Below are 18,475 nucleotides of genomic sequence, written 5' to 3' on the forward strand. Positions count from 1 at the left end.
ATGTGTAATGAAACTGATTCAAGTGAGACTGTCAGTGTGTTAAAAGGAGGATACTTACCGTAATGAAGCCCTTTCTTAACGTCTCGTGTGTGTGTGCGTGCGCGTGTGTCTAGGCGGTGTGGTGGACAAGGACCTGCGACACTACCTCAACCTGCGCTTCTCCAAGGGCTCTGTGGACCACGACCATCAGCAGATCATCAGAGACAATCTCTACCTCCGCACCGTACCCTGTGAGTCGGCCCTGCTCCACTTCCAGCATTGCTCTCTCTCTCTCTCTCTCTCTCTCTCTCTCTCTCTCTCTCTCTCTCTCTCTCTCGACATTTCCATCTCTCCAACTCGGTCTGACTGCCCATATCTTTCCATCCAACATCGTCGCAGTCTGAGCCTGTTCGTCTTCATTCTCTCTCTGTGTGTCTTTCTGTGTTGTTTGGCCTTTATCTCGAAAGGTCAAGCATCAGAATAGTCCGGTTAGCGTGACAATACCCAGCATGCACTGCACGACTGAACAAAGTGCATCTGAGTCACTAACCGAGCCCCCCCCCCCCCCCCCCACGGTGATCACTTAGTTCAAACCCATGACTTAACCCATTCAGCACGGGAACCTGCTAACCTGGCTAACTCTGGCCCATTTACATTGGCCCAAAACTGACATGTTGATTAATGAGCTTTGTCCCTGTCAAATAAATAAATAAATAACCTATTGAAAAATAGCAGATTTACAATCTTGAAAATGTGGCGTAAATCTTTGAATATAAATTCTTTCAGAGCGAACGTTTTTAAGTCAAATCTTTGCGTCTGGGGGGTCCCTGGAACAACATATTTTCAGATGGGGGTCGGCGGCCAATTTCATATAATTTTTGGGGTCCTTGACATGAAATAGTTTGAGAACGACTGACATAGAAACATAAGGTTATTCAGAAAACTGTCAGGATTTAGAAGGCATTTGTATAATCGGCCGCAGGTCTAAATGGGTTAAACATCTCCAAGAATGATGTCTAAACACTAGCGTCTCTGCCTGTTTGTGCAATGCATCATGGGTATTGACCAGCATACAGAGGCATTGGCCAGCATACAGATTCCATGCGCTATACCCTCTAGAAATATCTGCCTCTCTTCCTCTCCTTCTCTGTTCTTTTTCCCTAATCGAAGGATACGTCCCTCGCGTGTATTTGCATACACTCGGCAGTTCCTCTCTTTTTTTTCTCCTTTTTTCTATCTCTCCTTCTCCGCCTCACTCGTCCGACCACCGAGCTCTCAGTCTGAACGTTTCCACGGCAACCACCTTCTTGTGTCTAGGCCTGCGCTCCCGTGACGCCCTGCCCCCACCCCCCCTCCCTCAGCACCAGTGTTGTTTTTGATTTTGATTTTAGTTTTAGTCATAGTCTCTCGAATAGTTTTCATTTAGTCACGTTTTAGTCACCTGGAATGTTTTAGTGTTTTTTTTGTGTCTTGTTTTAGTCGACTAAATATCATAGGATTTTAGTCGACTAAATCTATAGTTGATTTAGTCGGCTAACATGTGTTTTGGCGGGTCTTTTTTTTTAAAGATATTTTTTTTGCGGCTTACGCCTTTTATTGGTTTTTGAAGGGACAGACAGTAGGCTGACAGGAAACGGGAGAGAGATGGGGGAAGACATGCAGTAAAGGCCGTGTCGGGCTCGGGAGTCGAACCCGTGGCACACTGCGACTGGATTACCAGTCGGGTGCCCAGACGGTTACGCCACCGCCTGGGCGTTTTGGCGGGTCTTGATGCCGTCGTATCAAGATGCCGACTGTTTTTGCTGAAAATAGCCGATCTACAAGCGCACAACGCATCGCAGCACACACACACCTTTACACACACTAAGGAATACATAGAGATGTAAAGATATAATAAATATACCACAATATTATAGTGCCATTGACCATTGTACTATCTTGCTGCTACTATTGTCCTACTATGAATTAAGAAACCTCCGCCCGTCATTTCTGTCTGGTCCGCATTTTCCTCCTCAGTGGGTTGACCAATCGATCTGAACTTGGACACAGACATTGGCCATTGGCATATGAAGACAGTGACAAAGCCAATTGTTTAGCTTATCCCAAATGTAAGCTGTTGATTAGTGTTTTTGTGAATGGTCCTCACAGGCAATGGGATCTGTTGATGTGGTTGCCGTCCCATAGCCCAGATGGACTGTGGGTGAAAAGTGCGGGTATGGACTAGTATACTGTAGTATAATTAATCCCACGTTACACAGATGGCCCCTCAATAACTCATTGAGATCAAATGTAGCATGTATAATTATTTTGCATAGTACATCTTTGTGTATGGGTCATTTGGGTATGTGTGGTGTATTATGAATATACTGTAGCAACAGTTATAGCTTCTTCTTATACCTTCTCCTTAAGGTCCCAAGAGGCCAATATCATGCCTAGTTACTAAGGGTGATCAGTAGGGATGGAGCTCGTTATTTAAGTTAAGGGTGATCAGTAGGGATGGAGCTCGTTATTTAAGTTAAGGGTGATCAGTAGGGATGGAGCTCGTTATTTAAGTTAAGGGTGATCAGTAGGGATGGAGCTCGTTATTTATAATTGATAGTGAGCACCTTATTGATCAGGCTTATCGTGCCGGGTTCTTATCAAACCCACTATCCAGCATTTTCTATTATTCTGTGGAAAGACGGGAGACTCTCCTCTCCCCCACCGCACCATGACTAGAGACTGTAAACGCGACTACAGAAAGCCCCACTAAGGTACAATATGCAAGAGAATGGAATGCAAGCTGATATATAATGACTTGAGTAATTTCTTGTTATATGAACACAGGATTCTGCCGTGTTCTGCTATTGTATACACACCTTGTACGCTGGGTAAGTGTTCCCAGTGCACCACGTCTGCCCGTAGGGCGACCATGTCATTGCTGTGATTGACATTGAAGAGATGCCATCCCCTCCAGCTCTCCTTTCTGTCGATACACGGAGCAAAGCCCTGTGAATCAGCTTCTCTAGAGAGAAGCTCTGACGGTCGTCTCTCACAGACTATACTCATCATCACCCCTTTCATCTGACATCTGCGCAGCAACGTAATCGGTTGATCGTTGACACATTTTGTGTTCATTGTGATACTCATTGCTTTCATTCAGACGGATGTAATTGCAGGCCGTGCTGGCTGGCTGGCTGTGTTCTTCCCTGATGCTGTTTGTTAAACGGCCTCTGGTCCCTTTGTGTTGTGTTGCAAGTTCTTGGGTTCAATGGTCCATGTCGTTAACCTTTCATGCTACTGGGTGTGTTGTGAGTGACACACAGGGCACGGAGCTGAAACACATTGAATACGCCAAATCGGATGGAACTTCCGATATGTTTGTGAGCAGAGTGTTTTACACATCAGAGCGGCGCTCTGGATGTCCTCGGCAGACGTGTTGAGCCATTGACACAGAAGTTATTGTTTAGCACACTCCCACAGCTGCATGGTTCCTGAGTCTCTCTTGGTTGCTCTCTCTCTCTCTCTCTCTCTCTCTCTCTCTCTCTCTCTCCTCTCTCACTCTTTTCCCTGCTGCCTTGCTCTCTTCTGTCTGGCTCCTTCATCTGATCCTCTCCTTCTGCCCTCCCCTCTCCCTCACTCTCTCTGTTCCCTAGCGGTGTCCTCAATGTGCTCTCTTTGGTTTCTATCTCTCAGGTGGTTTCACCCTCCCCCACCTCTCTCTCTCTCTCTCTCTCTCTGTCTCTCTCTACCTTTCTCAGCCTGTTGCAGCGGTGTATTCGAGTGACAAGGTGACAGTTGAGGTGATTGGCTGAGCTCGTCAGCACTGCAGGCTCTGTTCCCGTTGAGAAGGGAAGCGAGACACAGGCAGATCCGGCAACATGGAGCACAGTTGCCACAGGGCATTTTAAATGATAGTCTCCTTCAAACTCGTCTTTGGAATGGGAAGGACCTGTTATTATAGTTTCTGCGATGTGTATGTAGTGACGACACTCCCATAATTGCCTTTCACCCAACAGAGCTGACATGGCATCAGGAAGCGTCACGATGGATCTTGGCCTAAATGCACCTAGCCACGCTTTATTATGTTACTCTCGCACCGCTCGGCTCCCCGTTGCCCGTTTGACGTGATGTGTGAGTCTGTATTATGGTGATTTCCTAAATGGAGTTCCTTTTCCCTCGTCTCACCAGCCTGATTTCGTCTTCCATCTTGGTCAACGTGTTCCCTTGTTCAGCCTGAGTTACTCTGTTGCTCACGCCAGAGGCAGTCTGGGAGATGCGGGAGAAGGCTTTCCCTCACTACCATTGGAATGACACAGCAGCATCACACCGCTAAATGGGGAATGGAGGTGTGTGTGTGTGTGTGTGTGTGTGTGTGTGTGTGTGTGTGTGTGTGTGTGTGTGTGTGTGTGTGTGTGTGTGTGTGTGTGTGTGTGTGTGTGTGTGTGTGTGTGTGTGTGTGTGTGTGTGTGTGTGTGTGTGTGTGTGTGTGTGTGTGTGTGTGTGTGTGTGTGTTACAGCTATGTGCATGCACATAGCTGTAAGAAATGACTTAGGTGTGCTTACATCACTTTTTTGATGTTTTGACTGTCACATCACTCTTTTGACCAGCCTAAGGAATGAAGCGTAACTTTATTTACTATAATATCATCATACGCACACAGTACTGAAATCCTGAATGGACCCATAAGGAACCATTTGTTGTCTTGAGGCGGGTTGCTTTATGGAGTATGTGTAGACATACATGCAAACATTTCCCCCCCACCCCCCAACAGACAGACACACGCGCGCACGCACGCACGCACGCAGACACACAGGCCCTTTTTGAAACCTCCTGACCACTTTACCTTTTTGAAACTAGCTCCTCGCCACTCGCCCTACAAACTTCCACTCAGTTTGAGCATAGATATATAAATAATAGAGACAGCATTGGGATTCCCCTCCCATCCAGTGCCTTCTCTATTATTTATATATCTATGCTCAAACCAAGTGTGTAGGGCGAGTGGCGAGGAGCTAGTTTCCAAAAGACACACGCACACACTCCTGTAAAATGTACAGTACGCTACTACTATTTAAAGACATACAGTACAGTAGTACACACACTGGAAGGTTTCAGAAGCCTTCATCCCAGCTCTAGAACCTCCCTATAGCTCCATTTTAGTTTTGTCTTGCCGGTCCACTTGACACCAGGAAAAACACTTCACAGGATGAGGCTGTGGAATCCAAAGGAATACAGAAGAGGGTGTTGCAGACACTTCTCCTCACGTGGACACGGCGAGAGCAACAAGAGCCTCCTTCACATGAGCAAGAGATGAGAAATGGGGCTGAAAGAAAGATGAACATATAGGTAAATAGATAGGGACATGGGGGAAGGGTGGAGGAAATGGATAGGTAGAAGGAAAATATAGAGAGAAAGAGAGAGAGCTCTGGGGGCGACGGATGTGAGGCAGTGGGAATAAGGGCGGGTGGAGGGGAATGGAGAGGGAACAAGGAGGCAGTGGGAATAAGGGCGGGTGGAGGGGAATGGAGAGGGAACAAGGAGGCAGTGGGAATAAGGGCGGGTGGAGGGGAATGGAGAGGGAACAAGGAGGCAGTGGGAATAAGGGCGGGTGGAGGGGAATGGAGAGGGAACAAGGATGAGCTTGAGTTCGCTGGGAGATAAAGTGGGGGGGATGAGAGAGAAAGAGAGTGGATGGAGGATGGCATTTGATGGGGAGCAAAGGATGGGATGAGAATGGGATGGCAGCTGGAGACACAGGGAGCAGAGAGAGGAGGAGGACATGCTCTGAATGGTCGGGAGGGCCGGGGCGGATAGGGGTTATGAGGGAGCCTCGTAAGTCATTTCCCCCAGGGGGCCATCTCGTCTCCTCTCCGCTACACTCTCGGAGCGCATCAGTTAAAAAGGCTCTATAAATAGCCCGGACAGTGAGCAGCACGTTTCTCCAGTCAGATAGCCTATAAATACATGCAGCTGCTGTCACTTCACATCCACTCTCTCCTCTGGACTCATGCCGCCTTGCTGCTCCAAGGGCTCCTCCTCCTACAGGGGGTTCCTATGGCAGAGAACAGCTAAGATATGGAAGTGAGGAAGAAGAATACATGAGGTGTGAGGTGGTAGGTGAGGCCTATATGAGACACAGGGCTACTAAATACTTACCTATGATAATTTATTTTGGGTGATACTTGTAGTTTGCTTGTATAGGCTGTGCGCAACAGAGAAAGTGGATGTCAGAGAGAGACCTGTACGTTCCCAGGTCGTGGGCTGAAAAAGTGCAGACTTTGGTCCGGGCTTGAACATCATCATGGCCCAGGGCCAGGACCCGGCTAGGGCTGGAGCTTTGGGCCGTGCACAGCTGTAATATGGCTGAATGTTGTCTATAGCACCTTCAAGTGATAGAGACTGTGTTACTGTCTGTGTGTCTGCCATCATTTCTTTTCCACTTGATATCTGCATAGCAGACCTACAAGTTCATAGTCCACTCGGTGGCGCGCTATGAGCTTGTAGATCACAGATCACTGTGATTGGTTTACATGTGGAGAGGGAGTATTCAGATGCGTTCAGATCAGAGTTATGGGTTCAGGAAGCCATGCAGAGAATGGACCTACGGATGCTTCAAACGGCCATGAAAGGCGAAGTCTTTATGGTCAACAATGCGATAAAAAATGTTACCGCTGTTAATTTGGTCATGTGTTAACTCGTCACATTGACAGCATTAATATAATATGTGTGTGCTATTTTCTTTATCTTTAGATCTTTAGATCTCTGTACAATACAAGATAGTTCATGTTTGAATATTGTGTCTTTTGGGTTCAGGTACCAAAAATGATTTACTCATGTATATGAACATGTATATGAACGCTAATAAGTAGAGATGTCCCGTATCGGATCGGATCGGTCCTTATTTGGTCATATCGGTTCATATCGGTATCGGCGAATATGCCAGTCTAACCACCAATCCGACACAGGGGTAAGGGGTTGACACTATGGCAGGTAAATAAAATGTTGGATCATGTGGAGTTTGCAAAATGCACCCTATTTTTATCTCTGATGTCAGTGGTGAGGTGAATCCGTTTTTCATTACCTGTTGTAAGCTTGTAGATCTGCTATGTTAGCTATTTCTGGAGAAACAAATATTCTTTTTTGCTATGATAATATGATGGCATACCCAAAATAGTATTGAAACTGGTTAATGTTGCGTTCACACATGAAGCTACGAAGCAGCTATGACGCATGAAGCTGTCACATATTATGCTGTAATGCGTTTTTGCATCATTTCATCTGCCGGTGTGAACACACCATAAGACCAGACCAGTTGAAAGAGAGTTATGACTTTGATCTTGCCCCATGGCAACACATCATGAGCTTGTAGATTTACAATCTTTAAAGAATGTTTGCCTATTTTCACACATTATAGGGCAGAGCAGACTATATTTGTATTACTGCTACAATGTATGAGGAACCAGAACAAAATATTTACTCTCATCTACACAAGATGTAATAATAAAGAAACCTTGAAAAACCTTGGCCTACAAACATATAAACTTGGGAATGGAGTGGAGGAGTCTGATTTCACCTTCCCAGAGTAAATCCTTTTTGGTACCTGAACCCAAAAGACACAATATTCAAACGATCTTGTATTGTACACAAGATCTAAAGATAAAGAAAATAGCACACACATATTATATTAATGCTGTCAATGTGACGAGTTAACACATGACCAAATTAACAGCGTTCATATTTTTGATCGCATTGTTGACCATAAAGACTTCGCCTTTCATGGCCGTTTGAAGCATCCGTAGGTCCATTCTCTGCATGGCTTCCTGAACCCATAACTCTGATCTGAACGCATCTGAATACTCCCTCTCCACATGTAAACCAATCACAGTGATTTAAGGACAATCTATGTTTGGGATTCACCTGCTGTATATGGGCATCTCAACCAATCACAGCGAATGACTGGGAACGCAAACATGGAAGTGCTCTAGTCTAGATGGAAACCATAGAGATAAAAACGTAGATGCCCCCTCCGGCTCTGGGGCATGTGTATTGCATTTTTGCCCTTTCTGTTTCCATTATGGCGGAGGCACAGCACGTTGCCACTCAAAGTGACTACTGGCCAATCACAGCGCGTCTTTTCCAGGGACTCGAACGCACCGTAGATTCTGACAAGTCCCGGAAAAGACGCACTGTGATTGGCCAGTAGTCACTTTGAGTGGTATCGTGCTGTGCCTCCGCCCTCCGCCATATTGGAGTTCAATATGGCGGCCTCCATAGGATTACGTGTCGCTCCAATGAATGAACTGCAGCGGCGAATGAGGTTTCTAGGTTTCTATGATGGAAACTACATGAAAAACACTGGGCGGCGGGCATGCGTTCACGTGTTCTCGGTTGAAATTTTACACGGCACACCCAGTCATCTCAGAGGGATCACAAACACTGATGGAGATCATAGTGGTAGTGTGGCCGTGATCACGCTGTATCTAGCATGATGCGATGCAGTAACACAGGGGTTCTCAACCCGTGGGTCGCGACCCCTCGGGGGGTCGCCAAAATATTTGAGGGGGTCCCCAAATTATTTTCAAAAAAAGAAAAAAAAAGATTTTTTTAAAATTTTATTTTCACGATTTTTCAAAAATAGCAGACCTACAAGCTCGTAGCGCGCCACTCGGTGGCACGCTATGAGCTTGTAGATCTGCTATTTTTCAATAGCTAAATTATAACAATGCTTAAAACACCAAAAGGGGTTCCCGCCCAAAATGGTTTAAGGTTATTGTAGCGGGGCGGGGGTCCCGAGACATTGCCAAAGCATTTCCGGGGGTCCCCGGCCAAAAATGTTGAGAACCCCTGCAGTAACATAGCAGTAATGTGTTGATCCACAGACACAGAACCTTGTGTGATTGATTGTGATTGTGTGTTTGTGTGCATACGTGCGTACATGTGCTTCTTCTCACTGTCATGATGATTATTCTGTTGAAATTTAATGAGTTGAGTTGATAAATGAATAATGGCTCTGTTACACTCCAATCTCTCTTGAGGATGTGTGTGTTCATGTGTGCTTGTATGTGTATGAGAGAGAGAGAGAGAGAGAGAGAGAGAGGGAGAGAGAGAGAGACCAAATAGAGAGTTATGCCTTTTATTGCCTTCCCACGGAACCATCTCTCAAAGGGGTGTTTTGCCTGTTGGTCCTTCACTCCTGTTAAAGGGGCGGCTGACATGCTTTGATGTGGTTCTATATTCCCTGCAGTTTGATTGGCACACTGGATTAATGTGCTTCAGACAAGGGAGGAACGGCATGGGAGTTATATGAATTTCATTAACACGAGAATAGCACATTTTGAACATGATTAATGAAATGTTTGCAAAGTGCCTTCCATGTAAAGCGTTGGACAGACGTCATCATCCAGTCTCGTGTCTTGTTCTCTTCTCTTAATGTCATCCTCCCACGCTGGAGCCAAGCATGAAATGAGGCTCCTTTTTTGTGTTCCTGTCTCCTTCAGTCAGTCACGCACGCACACAGACACTCGCACAAACACTATACCTCTTCTAAAGGGTGATTTCACTGATTTAAGTTAGATGCTGGTGCAACCAAGTATAAATCAGGCTTAGGATTAGGGTAATGTGTGGTGATTGGCCAGGTGCTTACTGAGTATCCCATCTTGTGTTGTATGATGGCACCTTCGAGAGGCGCTACTCCTCTGTTTACTTGCTACCATCATTGCGATTCTGAGCACACTCACACACAGACCTGCATGCAAGTATAGAAGGTTACCAGGCACTGGCAGGCAGACACAGTTGAAATATCTATTTTTGTGTACAAACTGTACATGTGTTTGTGCATTTTTGTGTACAAACTGTACATGTGTTTGTGCGTGCAAGCATGTGAGTGTCTTCATAGTTCATACTGTACCTATACAGGTATGTGTGCGTCTGATTTTGTGCACAGTATCCGCACATGTGCATGCATTCATGTATATGTATATGCACATATGTATATGTGCATTACGTGATTACCCTACTGTCAGCCTCCGCCATTCAGTGCTGCAGTCTAATAAAGGCACATTTCAACCTATCAGGGCTGATTTCCATCACCCCAGGAAACACCTCGGTACCAGGGTCATTCCTCAATGTCACCCAGACACTAGCTATGGGAGCCACTTCATCCAGCTTAACGTACAGCACAATCCTTCTTCACAGCCACTAACGGACACACAGACAGACATTGTTTCACCAACGAAGTTCAGGCAGACTAGATATAGATGTTCATTGTTAATCCTAATCCTGTGTCTATATTAAATCCACCTGTAGTGAAATATGCTCTCTAGTAAAGTCATTCTTTTTAGTCATGGTTTCAGATCATTTTGGGGTTGGGCGTTTCGCGTTATAATATTCTGCAACCAAACAAATCTCAGAGAATTAGTAAAATCATCTTACAGAGAAGGAAGGTTGATGGAGGTCTGGCCCTTTAAATTATTACTGGGGAGCTAATATTCATAAGATAAATTACTGGTTACACGCACCTGAGATAGACTGGTGCTCTTTGGAGCTTCAATCTTGTCAACTATCCTCTCTACCTGCTCTAGTGTACTCCTCTCTTCCTCTATCTCCTTCCCGATACTCATCTAACCCCATTCACTGTCAACTCTAAAAATTTGGATCCAATTTCGACGTCACTTCAAATTTCTTTCACCTTCTGTCTATGCTCCCATCAAAATGAATCATCTATTCACGCCATCTACCATAGACTCAGCATTCAATAGATGGAACGAAGTGGGAATTAGGTGCTTTAAGGACCTCTGTGATACATTCAATCTTTCCCGTAACAATTTCTTTAGATTTATCCAGATTCGCTCATTCCCACATCGCCAAAATGACAAGAAATGGGACAAACTGCTCCTAATGCTACCAACTGAAAATGTGTTTGTTTCAGACTCTTACACATTTATCTCATCTCTTACTGATACCAATACACAAGGGTTAAAAAACAAATGGGAAAGAGAATGAAGTACTGTATTGACAGACGAGTGGTGGGCAGACGCACTATACAGAGGCAACTCCACCACCTCATGTGCCTCAGCCTAATTCAACTGAAAGTAGTACATAGAGCTCATCTGAGTAAAGCCAGGGTGGCTGAAATGTATCCTGAGGCAGATTCAAAGTGCGACCGCTGTGCCCAGACACAAGCACATCTCACACACATGTATTGGTCTTGTCCCCAGCTACAGCGATTCTGGTCACTTGTATTTGTCACACTGTCAGACGTGCTAGAAATTCCACTACAACCCTGTCCATTGATCGCTATATTCGGCACACCGTCAAACCCCTTACATTACACGAATCAGAAGTTAGAGATTATTGCCTTTGCAACACTGCTAGCTAGAAGAAGAATATTACTAGCTTGGAAGTCTCCAATTCCACCCTCTCACTCAATCTGGCTCAATGATGTGATGTACTTCTTAAGCTTAGAAAAAATAAAATTCTCTCTCGGAGGAACCGTCGAAGGCTTCACTAAGGCATGGAGACCCTTTATAGAATACTTCAATAATCGTACCTCCCTGGATTAGACTGCTCGGTGTGACCCGAATATAGAGGACTGTGGATTTCAGAATTAACAGAGAGTGCCTCTCTTACAAGTGTACAATACTCTTGACTGTGACCCATGATGTGACCTGTGTTTTTACTTTTATTTTATTTTTATTTTATTTTGTCCTGTTTGTCCTTGTTTCGTTGGGGGGGTGTATGTTGTCTGTTGATGTTTGTGATGATGTAAAAAAAGAAAAAAAATGGGTGACTACATGCAAAGATTTTCCTGTCAGATATACTGCTTGACTCTCCCCAATAAAAAACTATATATATAAAAATATATATATATTCTGCAACCTTCTTACTCCCTTCAAATGGTCACATTGCTATTGGGAATGTATTTGTGGTGGCCCGGGCCGTTGGCCTAGCGGTGTGGGCACCTAGGCTCCAATGTAGCCTGACAGCGCATTGCGGGTTCCTGTCTACCTACTGTACTATCAATAAAGGCATAAAAAGCCCAAAGATAAATACCGGTAAAAATAAATTAAAAAGATAATGTATTTGTGGAAAGAAGAATGATTCCCTGATTCATATTCACGTAATGTTGTGATCTTGAGAGATTGGACTGGCACTGATATTTTGTGAAAAGTCTTTCTGAAACCTTGCTGGAGCTCTGGAAGCACTCTCGAACAATCAGAGACCACAGTATGTAACTCTGGCATTAGCTTCATTTGCCCAGCATGAAACTGGGCTAGCAGCTACATCTCACACTCACAGCCTTCCCACACACTGTCTCACTGCTAGCTGTGGCCAGACAATAATTGTGCAGAGGCAGAGCATCCTCCAGTCTCCCAGAGTAATTTGTCCAGGAGAGGTAGACATCCAGCCGCTCCGGTCTCAAGATCTACAAGCCCTCGACTGGGCTCAGGCACTGCCTGCATGACCAATCACAGCCTGAATTACTGTGGGGGAGCCATGCAGGTGTGAGCTCTGGCGACAGCCACTGATTGATGAAGTGCAAAGGCAGCAAAGGGGTTGGAGTTGAGGACCTCAGAGACGTGATTTACCAAGCAGGCTGTGTTTGCAAAATGACCTTGTAACAGAATTATATATATATATATATATATATATATATATATATATATATATATGAACAGCAAATGATGTTCAGTGTGGGTAATGCGATGTAATAGATCACATTACTGATAGGGAGGGAATTGTTTTCAGATGATCGTGGGAAGTTGGGTTGGGCACAAAAGTAGGCTAATATGGATGGACGGATGGATGGACGGACGGATGGCTAGTGGCTACTGGTTACTGTTGAACCGATCAAATAAAACCAAAAAAACCCAAAGTCTTTTTCCTATGCAAGGCAATGGGAAAAATGTATTCACTAATAGTAGGCCTATATAAATTAAACTTTTCTTTGGCAAATAAATGCTGTAGTACAATCATAAATACACCATTGATGTGTGATATAAAGTTGTTGCTAATATTCTGCATATAAATTAAGTTATTGAATATTTTCACTTTCGGTGTTGCACTTTGTAGACGGTCCCTAACTGCTCAGCACACTGTCTGCTGCCCATAGAGATACATATAATCTATTAAACTCTGAGGTTGGCTGTTTGGGCTTCAAATCAAGTTGTAGTTTGTTCTTTATATAATCAGGATAAGAATGAGATGTTTTTTGTGATTCAGGAATGTTTCGTTCCTGAGCTATTGAGGCCGGAAGAACGAATCTGTGAATCTCTTCCCATCTTTACTCAAGTGGTGTCGACAGGCAGCCAAACTTTGGTCATTGCATCTGTCTGTATGCATTTTATCATTGTATTTTTACCAACGGCACGGGATGTGTCTTCCCCTTCCGTCGAGTGGTGGATGGTATTATTGATATGTTATATGATCAGAGCCAACCCGACAGATAATCATTCCGTTGTGATCGTGGCCGACTGGCCGTGCTGGTCCTTGTTTCACATTAGGTGCAGGAAAACATTAGGTGCAGGAAAGGTGAGATCTGTGCGTTGTCAGTGGCCAGGCGTGTCACCCGCGTTTGGTTTGAAGTTATTATATGAAGTGACGTTCCAACATCGCATTGCAAAGTGGTTACATAACTGTGGTATGCTATGCGCCGTGTGTAGCAGCTGCCTGTCTGCCACAATGCCTGTGCTGTTTTTACCCACGTTTGGTTTGAAGGTGGCAAATAACTGTAGTGGCAACCGTGTTGCAAATTCTGGCCACCCCGACAGATAATCATTCCGTTGTGATCGTGGCCGTGCTGTTGATTGTCTCACATTAGGTGCAGGACAGATCTGTAACCTTGCATCGTCAGTGGCCAGGCGTTTCACCCGCGTTTGGTTTGAAGTTATGATATGGAGTGACGTTCCAACATCGCATACCGGTATCTCACAGTGTGGTGATGTGGCTGGCCTGGCCAATGCCAGCTCTGTTGATGTGGAGAGAGACAAAATTATGTAGTGAAAAGCAAGAGAGAGGAGAGAGAGAGGCGTCCTCAGTCCTGTGTGTCAGTCTCGGGTGTCGAGCGTGTATGTAGTATATCCGTGTCGGGAGGTTTCCCTGTGTGGCTCTGTTGCCTGCCTGGCAGGAGGAACATCAGCGAGAACGCTCTAAAAGGGGAGGTGCCGGTGCGGTGGGGAAGGCAAGGGGAATGTTGCCCCTCAAGGCCAGAAAGTCGGTAGGCATTCCCGCATAACTAAGAAACTAAACTAAGAAAAGTCGGTTATTGCCATAAAAGGCTGCACAATTCATATAGCACGAGTACTAGCCTATAGTACCAGAATCCCATGTGGGGCTCCATAGTCACAAGAGGCGCTGCTCAGCATCGCAATGGACAACCAAGAGCGCTGACCTAGGAAGCCGATGACAATCATATAAATATTAAGATTTTTTTGCATTGTGTTGTATGACAGAAGGTAGACAGTTTCAGCTTGTTGCCATGGCTAGGCTGCGTTGCCAGGGAGCTGGCGTGTTGTCGTGGTAGCAGACACTGCTGTCAGAGTGTTGCCAAGTTGGGTTGCGTTGCACCTCTTAAAGTCTGGGCTTTGTGCGTTGGAAATGAGCGTTTGTGCCGTGTATTGTACTGTCCTTCCTGTCGTAGCTCTCCTAGGCCTCATTCACATAAGACACACGCAAGAGACACTTGTGTCCTGTGTCTTCTGTGTGTCGCACGGCTCGCAATGCATTTCCAATGGGAGTCACGTGATTTGATGACACAACCATCCATTGCGAGCCGTGCGACACACAGAAGACACACAGGACACAAGTGTCTCTTGCGTGTTAGGTGTGAATGAGGCCCCACTGAAGGTTCTCTTCAGTGTTGCAGTGTAGCAACCATACGAAAACAACATATACATAAACATATCAACATAACAAGCGACTAAGGTTATTTGAAAATCGCCGATCTACAAGCTTACATCTGCAAATGTGGATTTTTTCTAAATGTATATTTCTTTTAACAACACAAATGTGGTATGGGGGTCACCTGGCACAAAATATGTTTAGATGTTTGTGTCCTCAATCTGGGGGTCCTTCCTTGACATGGAAATGTGTGAGAATCACTCGTTTAAACAACATTAGGAAACAAGCCCAAATAAGCGACTACACTAAGTACACTTTAGAAACAAGCCCCCCCAAAAAACGCAACCCGCAACTACAAATAATATTTAGTTACAAGCAACTTTACAGAAAAACAATCCTAAAGTTGCTTATAATACGCAGACATGGCAACACTGGCTCTCTTAGCTTTCCCACTGCATGCAGGGTTAAGGAGGGGAGGGTTAAAGGGGGAGACAGATACCAAGGGGAAGAGATAAAAACAAGACATGGACCAACAGAAGGTGAGGGAGAAACAAATGAATGTAGTGGACGATGAGGTAAATTGGAGAGAGAGAACAAGGGAGAGCCTACTGGAGGAGGTAGAGATAGAGAGCCTACTGGAGGAGGTAGAGATAGAGGAACATGTGGTAGGGGTAGATAGATGCAGTGTACGTGAACGTAAGATGTGGGGAGAGCGAGAGAGAGAGAGAGAGAGAAGCAGACACAGATACAGGGCTCTCATTGACATTCCTTGTATTCTCTCTCCTCTCTTATATTACTGCCACGGAGCTGTGATTGCTCTCTACTGAAAGGGATTCATTGAAAGGGTAAACAAGTTCACGCTTGTGAGCGCAGTATTACAGTGTATTATTTTTCTTTTCCCTTTTATGTGTTGTTTACACATTACACAGTGTTGTATTTTAGGGTAAACCAGTTATGAATGAGCAGCGCAACTCCAAATCACATCAAAGGCTTTCTATCCATGAAAAGAAATAGCTAGATGTCTCCCTCTGCCATATTCGGCAAGAAATACTATGCTTCCCCTCTTCTGCAGTACAGATACTAAGCCTCGGGGATAGTTGTGCTATCAGATATGTAGCTGGATGGTTTAATCCAGGGAATTTATCTGTCACAAAACCTAGGGGGATTATTCAGTCCGAGCCTCACAGCTATTCACCTTTGGGAGGATATTTATAGATACGTACTGTTTGTCTGTCTCTATTACCACAAAGTCTCCGAAGACCCCTACCTCACTGCACGGCTCTAAAGAAAGTTATACTGGATAACCGCAGCTCGCGGTTATCCAGCCTAATAGCCTAATACAAAAAAATCAACAACCTTGGTGCTAAATATAACACTGTGGAGTTTTACTGTGTAGGTGTTGGTACCGTTGCAACAATATGATCCTTGAGAAAACCAAGACATTAGACTGCAAGCGTATGCTACACACGCACGCATGCACGCACGCACGCACGCATGAGTGTCTATTACTTCACTGTCCTCTCCTCCACCCTTTTATTATGTTAATCAGACCATCAATATTCTATTTTTAGCTGCCCCCCCCAACACACACACACACACACACACACACACACACACACACACACACACACACGCACATTCCACTCTGCTCTTCCCTCCTGGTGTCTTCCTGTTGTTAAGGAAATTATGAGGTCCCATCATTGGCACTCAGCAGAGGCGAAGGCAACTTCACAAGGAGTCCGGCATATCGTCAATTCGTTCTTTATTCATCGTTCCCATCATCTCAGTACAGCAGAATGGTTTAACAGTCCAACAGCACTCTCCCACAGCTCCCCTCATCAATGACATACAACCCCCTTTTATTTCCCAACCACACACCCCCAAATTGACAGTCAGTGACAGGTGTTTTATTCAAATACAACAGGACATGGACAGATAATAACAGGTGGTGTTACAACATTTCCGTTCATGGTGTTGTTCATGGTGTTTGCTGACAGACAGGAACCCACTCTAAATGGGATAACAGAGATGCTATACAAAATGTTCATATAAGGATCTGCGCTAAAGATAAGGGTGACACACAAATAAGTATACCTTTGCTGACAGTATGGAGGAGTCAAGTCAGCTGTTAGATTGACAGGAAGACTGCTCTAAATGGGAGATAGTTGGAGGCAAGCAGGAAACAACTAATTTGAGAACACACCCAAGTAGGTAGAGGCAATAGTGACAGCTGTCAGGTGACAGCTGTCGGTCAGTCCGAATGCGTATTTGTGATAGTCCATCCTATTTGACTGAATGGAATACAATTATAGTTCTTATTGAATAGTAGAATTGGCATTCTAAAACTGCCACTACAATCCACCGCTTTATATATGAAAATTGATACCTTATTAATTTACATGGCCCAGGAGATTTTTAGAATGACAAATATTGATGATTAAAACTGTATGGCTAGATTCATGTTTGATGACAGTGGTCAGATAAAGAAGGTTTCGCTATTAAGAAATTTAAAAATTACTGGACACATCTAGAATCAAGAAAAACACATCTATAGTTAAATTAGAAGATAGTAAACACATCTAGTTAAATTTAGGAAGAAATTTAAGAAGATAGTAGAGCTTGTAGATCTGCTATTTATATATTTTTTTCTTTCCCTATACTATTTTTTAACTTTGTAATTCCACACTACAAAATACCTATAATAGTTAGTTTAAGAACCAAATGAACTGAAATGATTTAACTCAAATTAAAATAATTGAAATGGATTATATTAGGATAGAATTTAAACACTCAACAATTAAAATAATGTAATACTTTAAAACTTTAACCTGGTAAAACTTTAACATTAGGATATTCTCCATTGAACAAAACTATGGCCACTGTTAGTCCCCTCTCAGGCTGTTTTTCACACCCGAAAATAAATAAATAAATAGACTGATAATGACCACGTCCTGTATTTTAGGCTCTCTGCTACTTTTAACTCAGTTACACACAAACGCACAAATACCTTTCCTCCCCCCCCCCCATTCTGCCAGCTGGACAGAGAAAGAGAGAGAAAGGAAGGCTGTCAATCAGACATTTGTTTTTTTTCCAATATCGAATTAATTCAAATTAAACTGTTACTGATGTGACCAAGGTGAGGTCTCTTTGTCTTAATATTATCTCCATTCGTTCAACATTTTCTGTATTATATTACTTAAGTTAGCGTTCAACCAAAGAATATTTCATATTTATACCAGTGACTTTCTGATAAGGGACGTTCAACCCGAAACTGCTTTATATCATGTATTACTATACTGATAAAGGACGTTCAACCTTGAAGAGAAAGGAACTATTTAACTTTCGTAAGCTCACTAGATTCGATTTTTTGCAGATCTCACCCCGAAAATAAATCCTTTCTCTCTGTTTTCTATACTAAAGGCCTAGTGCTACCTAGTAAATACCAGAATTGACAGGGGATAAAATAATATTAGACGTTTAACCTTGTTAAACCCTCATAAATGATTGATTTCACACTATTGATTTTAACACCTTGAAACACTCACGATTTGAATAATTACTTAGATCCATGTTAATTTATTTGCAAAACTATAAATGTATTCCTTTTAACTAACCCACACATAGGCTGTACCAATGACCCCTCCCCCTCTTGCCATTTTGGGCACGGGGTGTTCAATG

The 18,475-nt window shown here is 44.0% G+C and overlaps 1 protein-coding gene across 4 annotated transcripts in view; it reads left to right on the forward strand.

The window, feature by feature from the left end:
- Positions 1–18,475, forward strand: part of magi2b (membrane associated guanylate kinase, WW and PDZ domain containing 2b) — a 119,491-nt gene that overhangs the window by 21,843 nt on the left and 79,173 nt on the right. For all 4 annotated transcript variants that reach the window (XM_079501004.1, XM_079501006.1, XM_079501005.1 and 1 more), the window contains exon 2: positions 114–230. In XM_079501004.1, coding sequence (XP_079357130.1) covers positions 114–230 — 117 coding nt within the window. The remainder of the gene's footprint in view (positions 1–113; positions 231–18,475) is intronic.

The sequence above is a fragment of the Electrona antarctica genome (genome assembly GCF_951216825.1).
Source record: "Electrona antarctica genome assembly, chromosome: 5".
Lineage (NCBI taxonomy): Eukaryota > Metazoa > Chordata > Actinopteri > Myctophiformes > Myctophidae > Electrona > Electrona antarctica.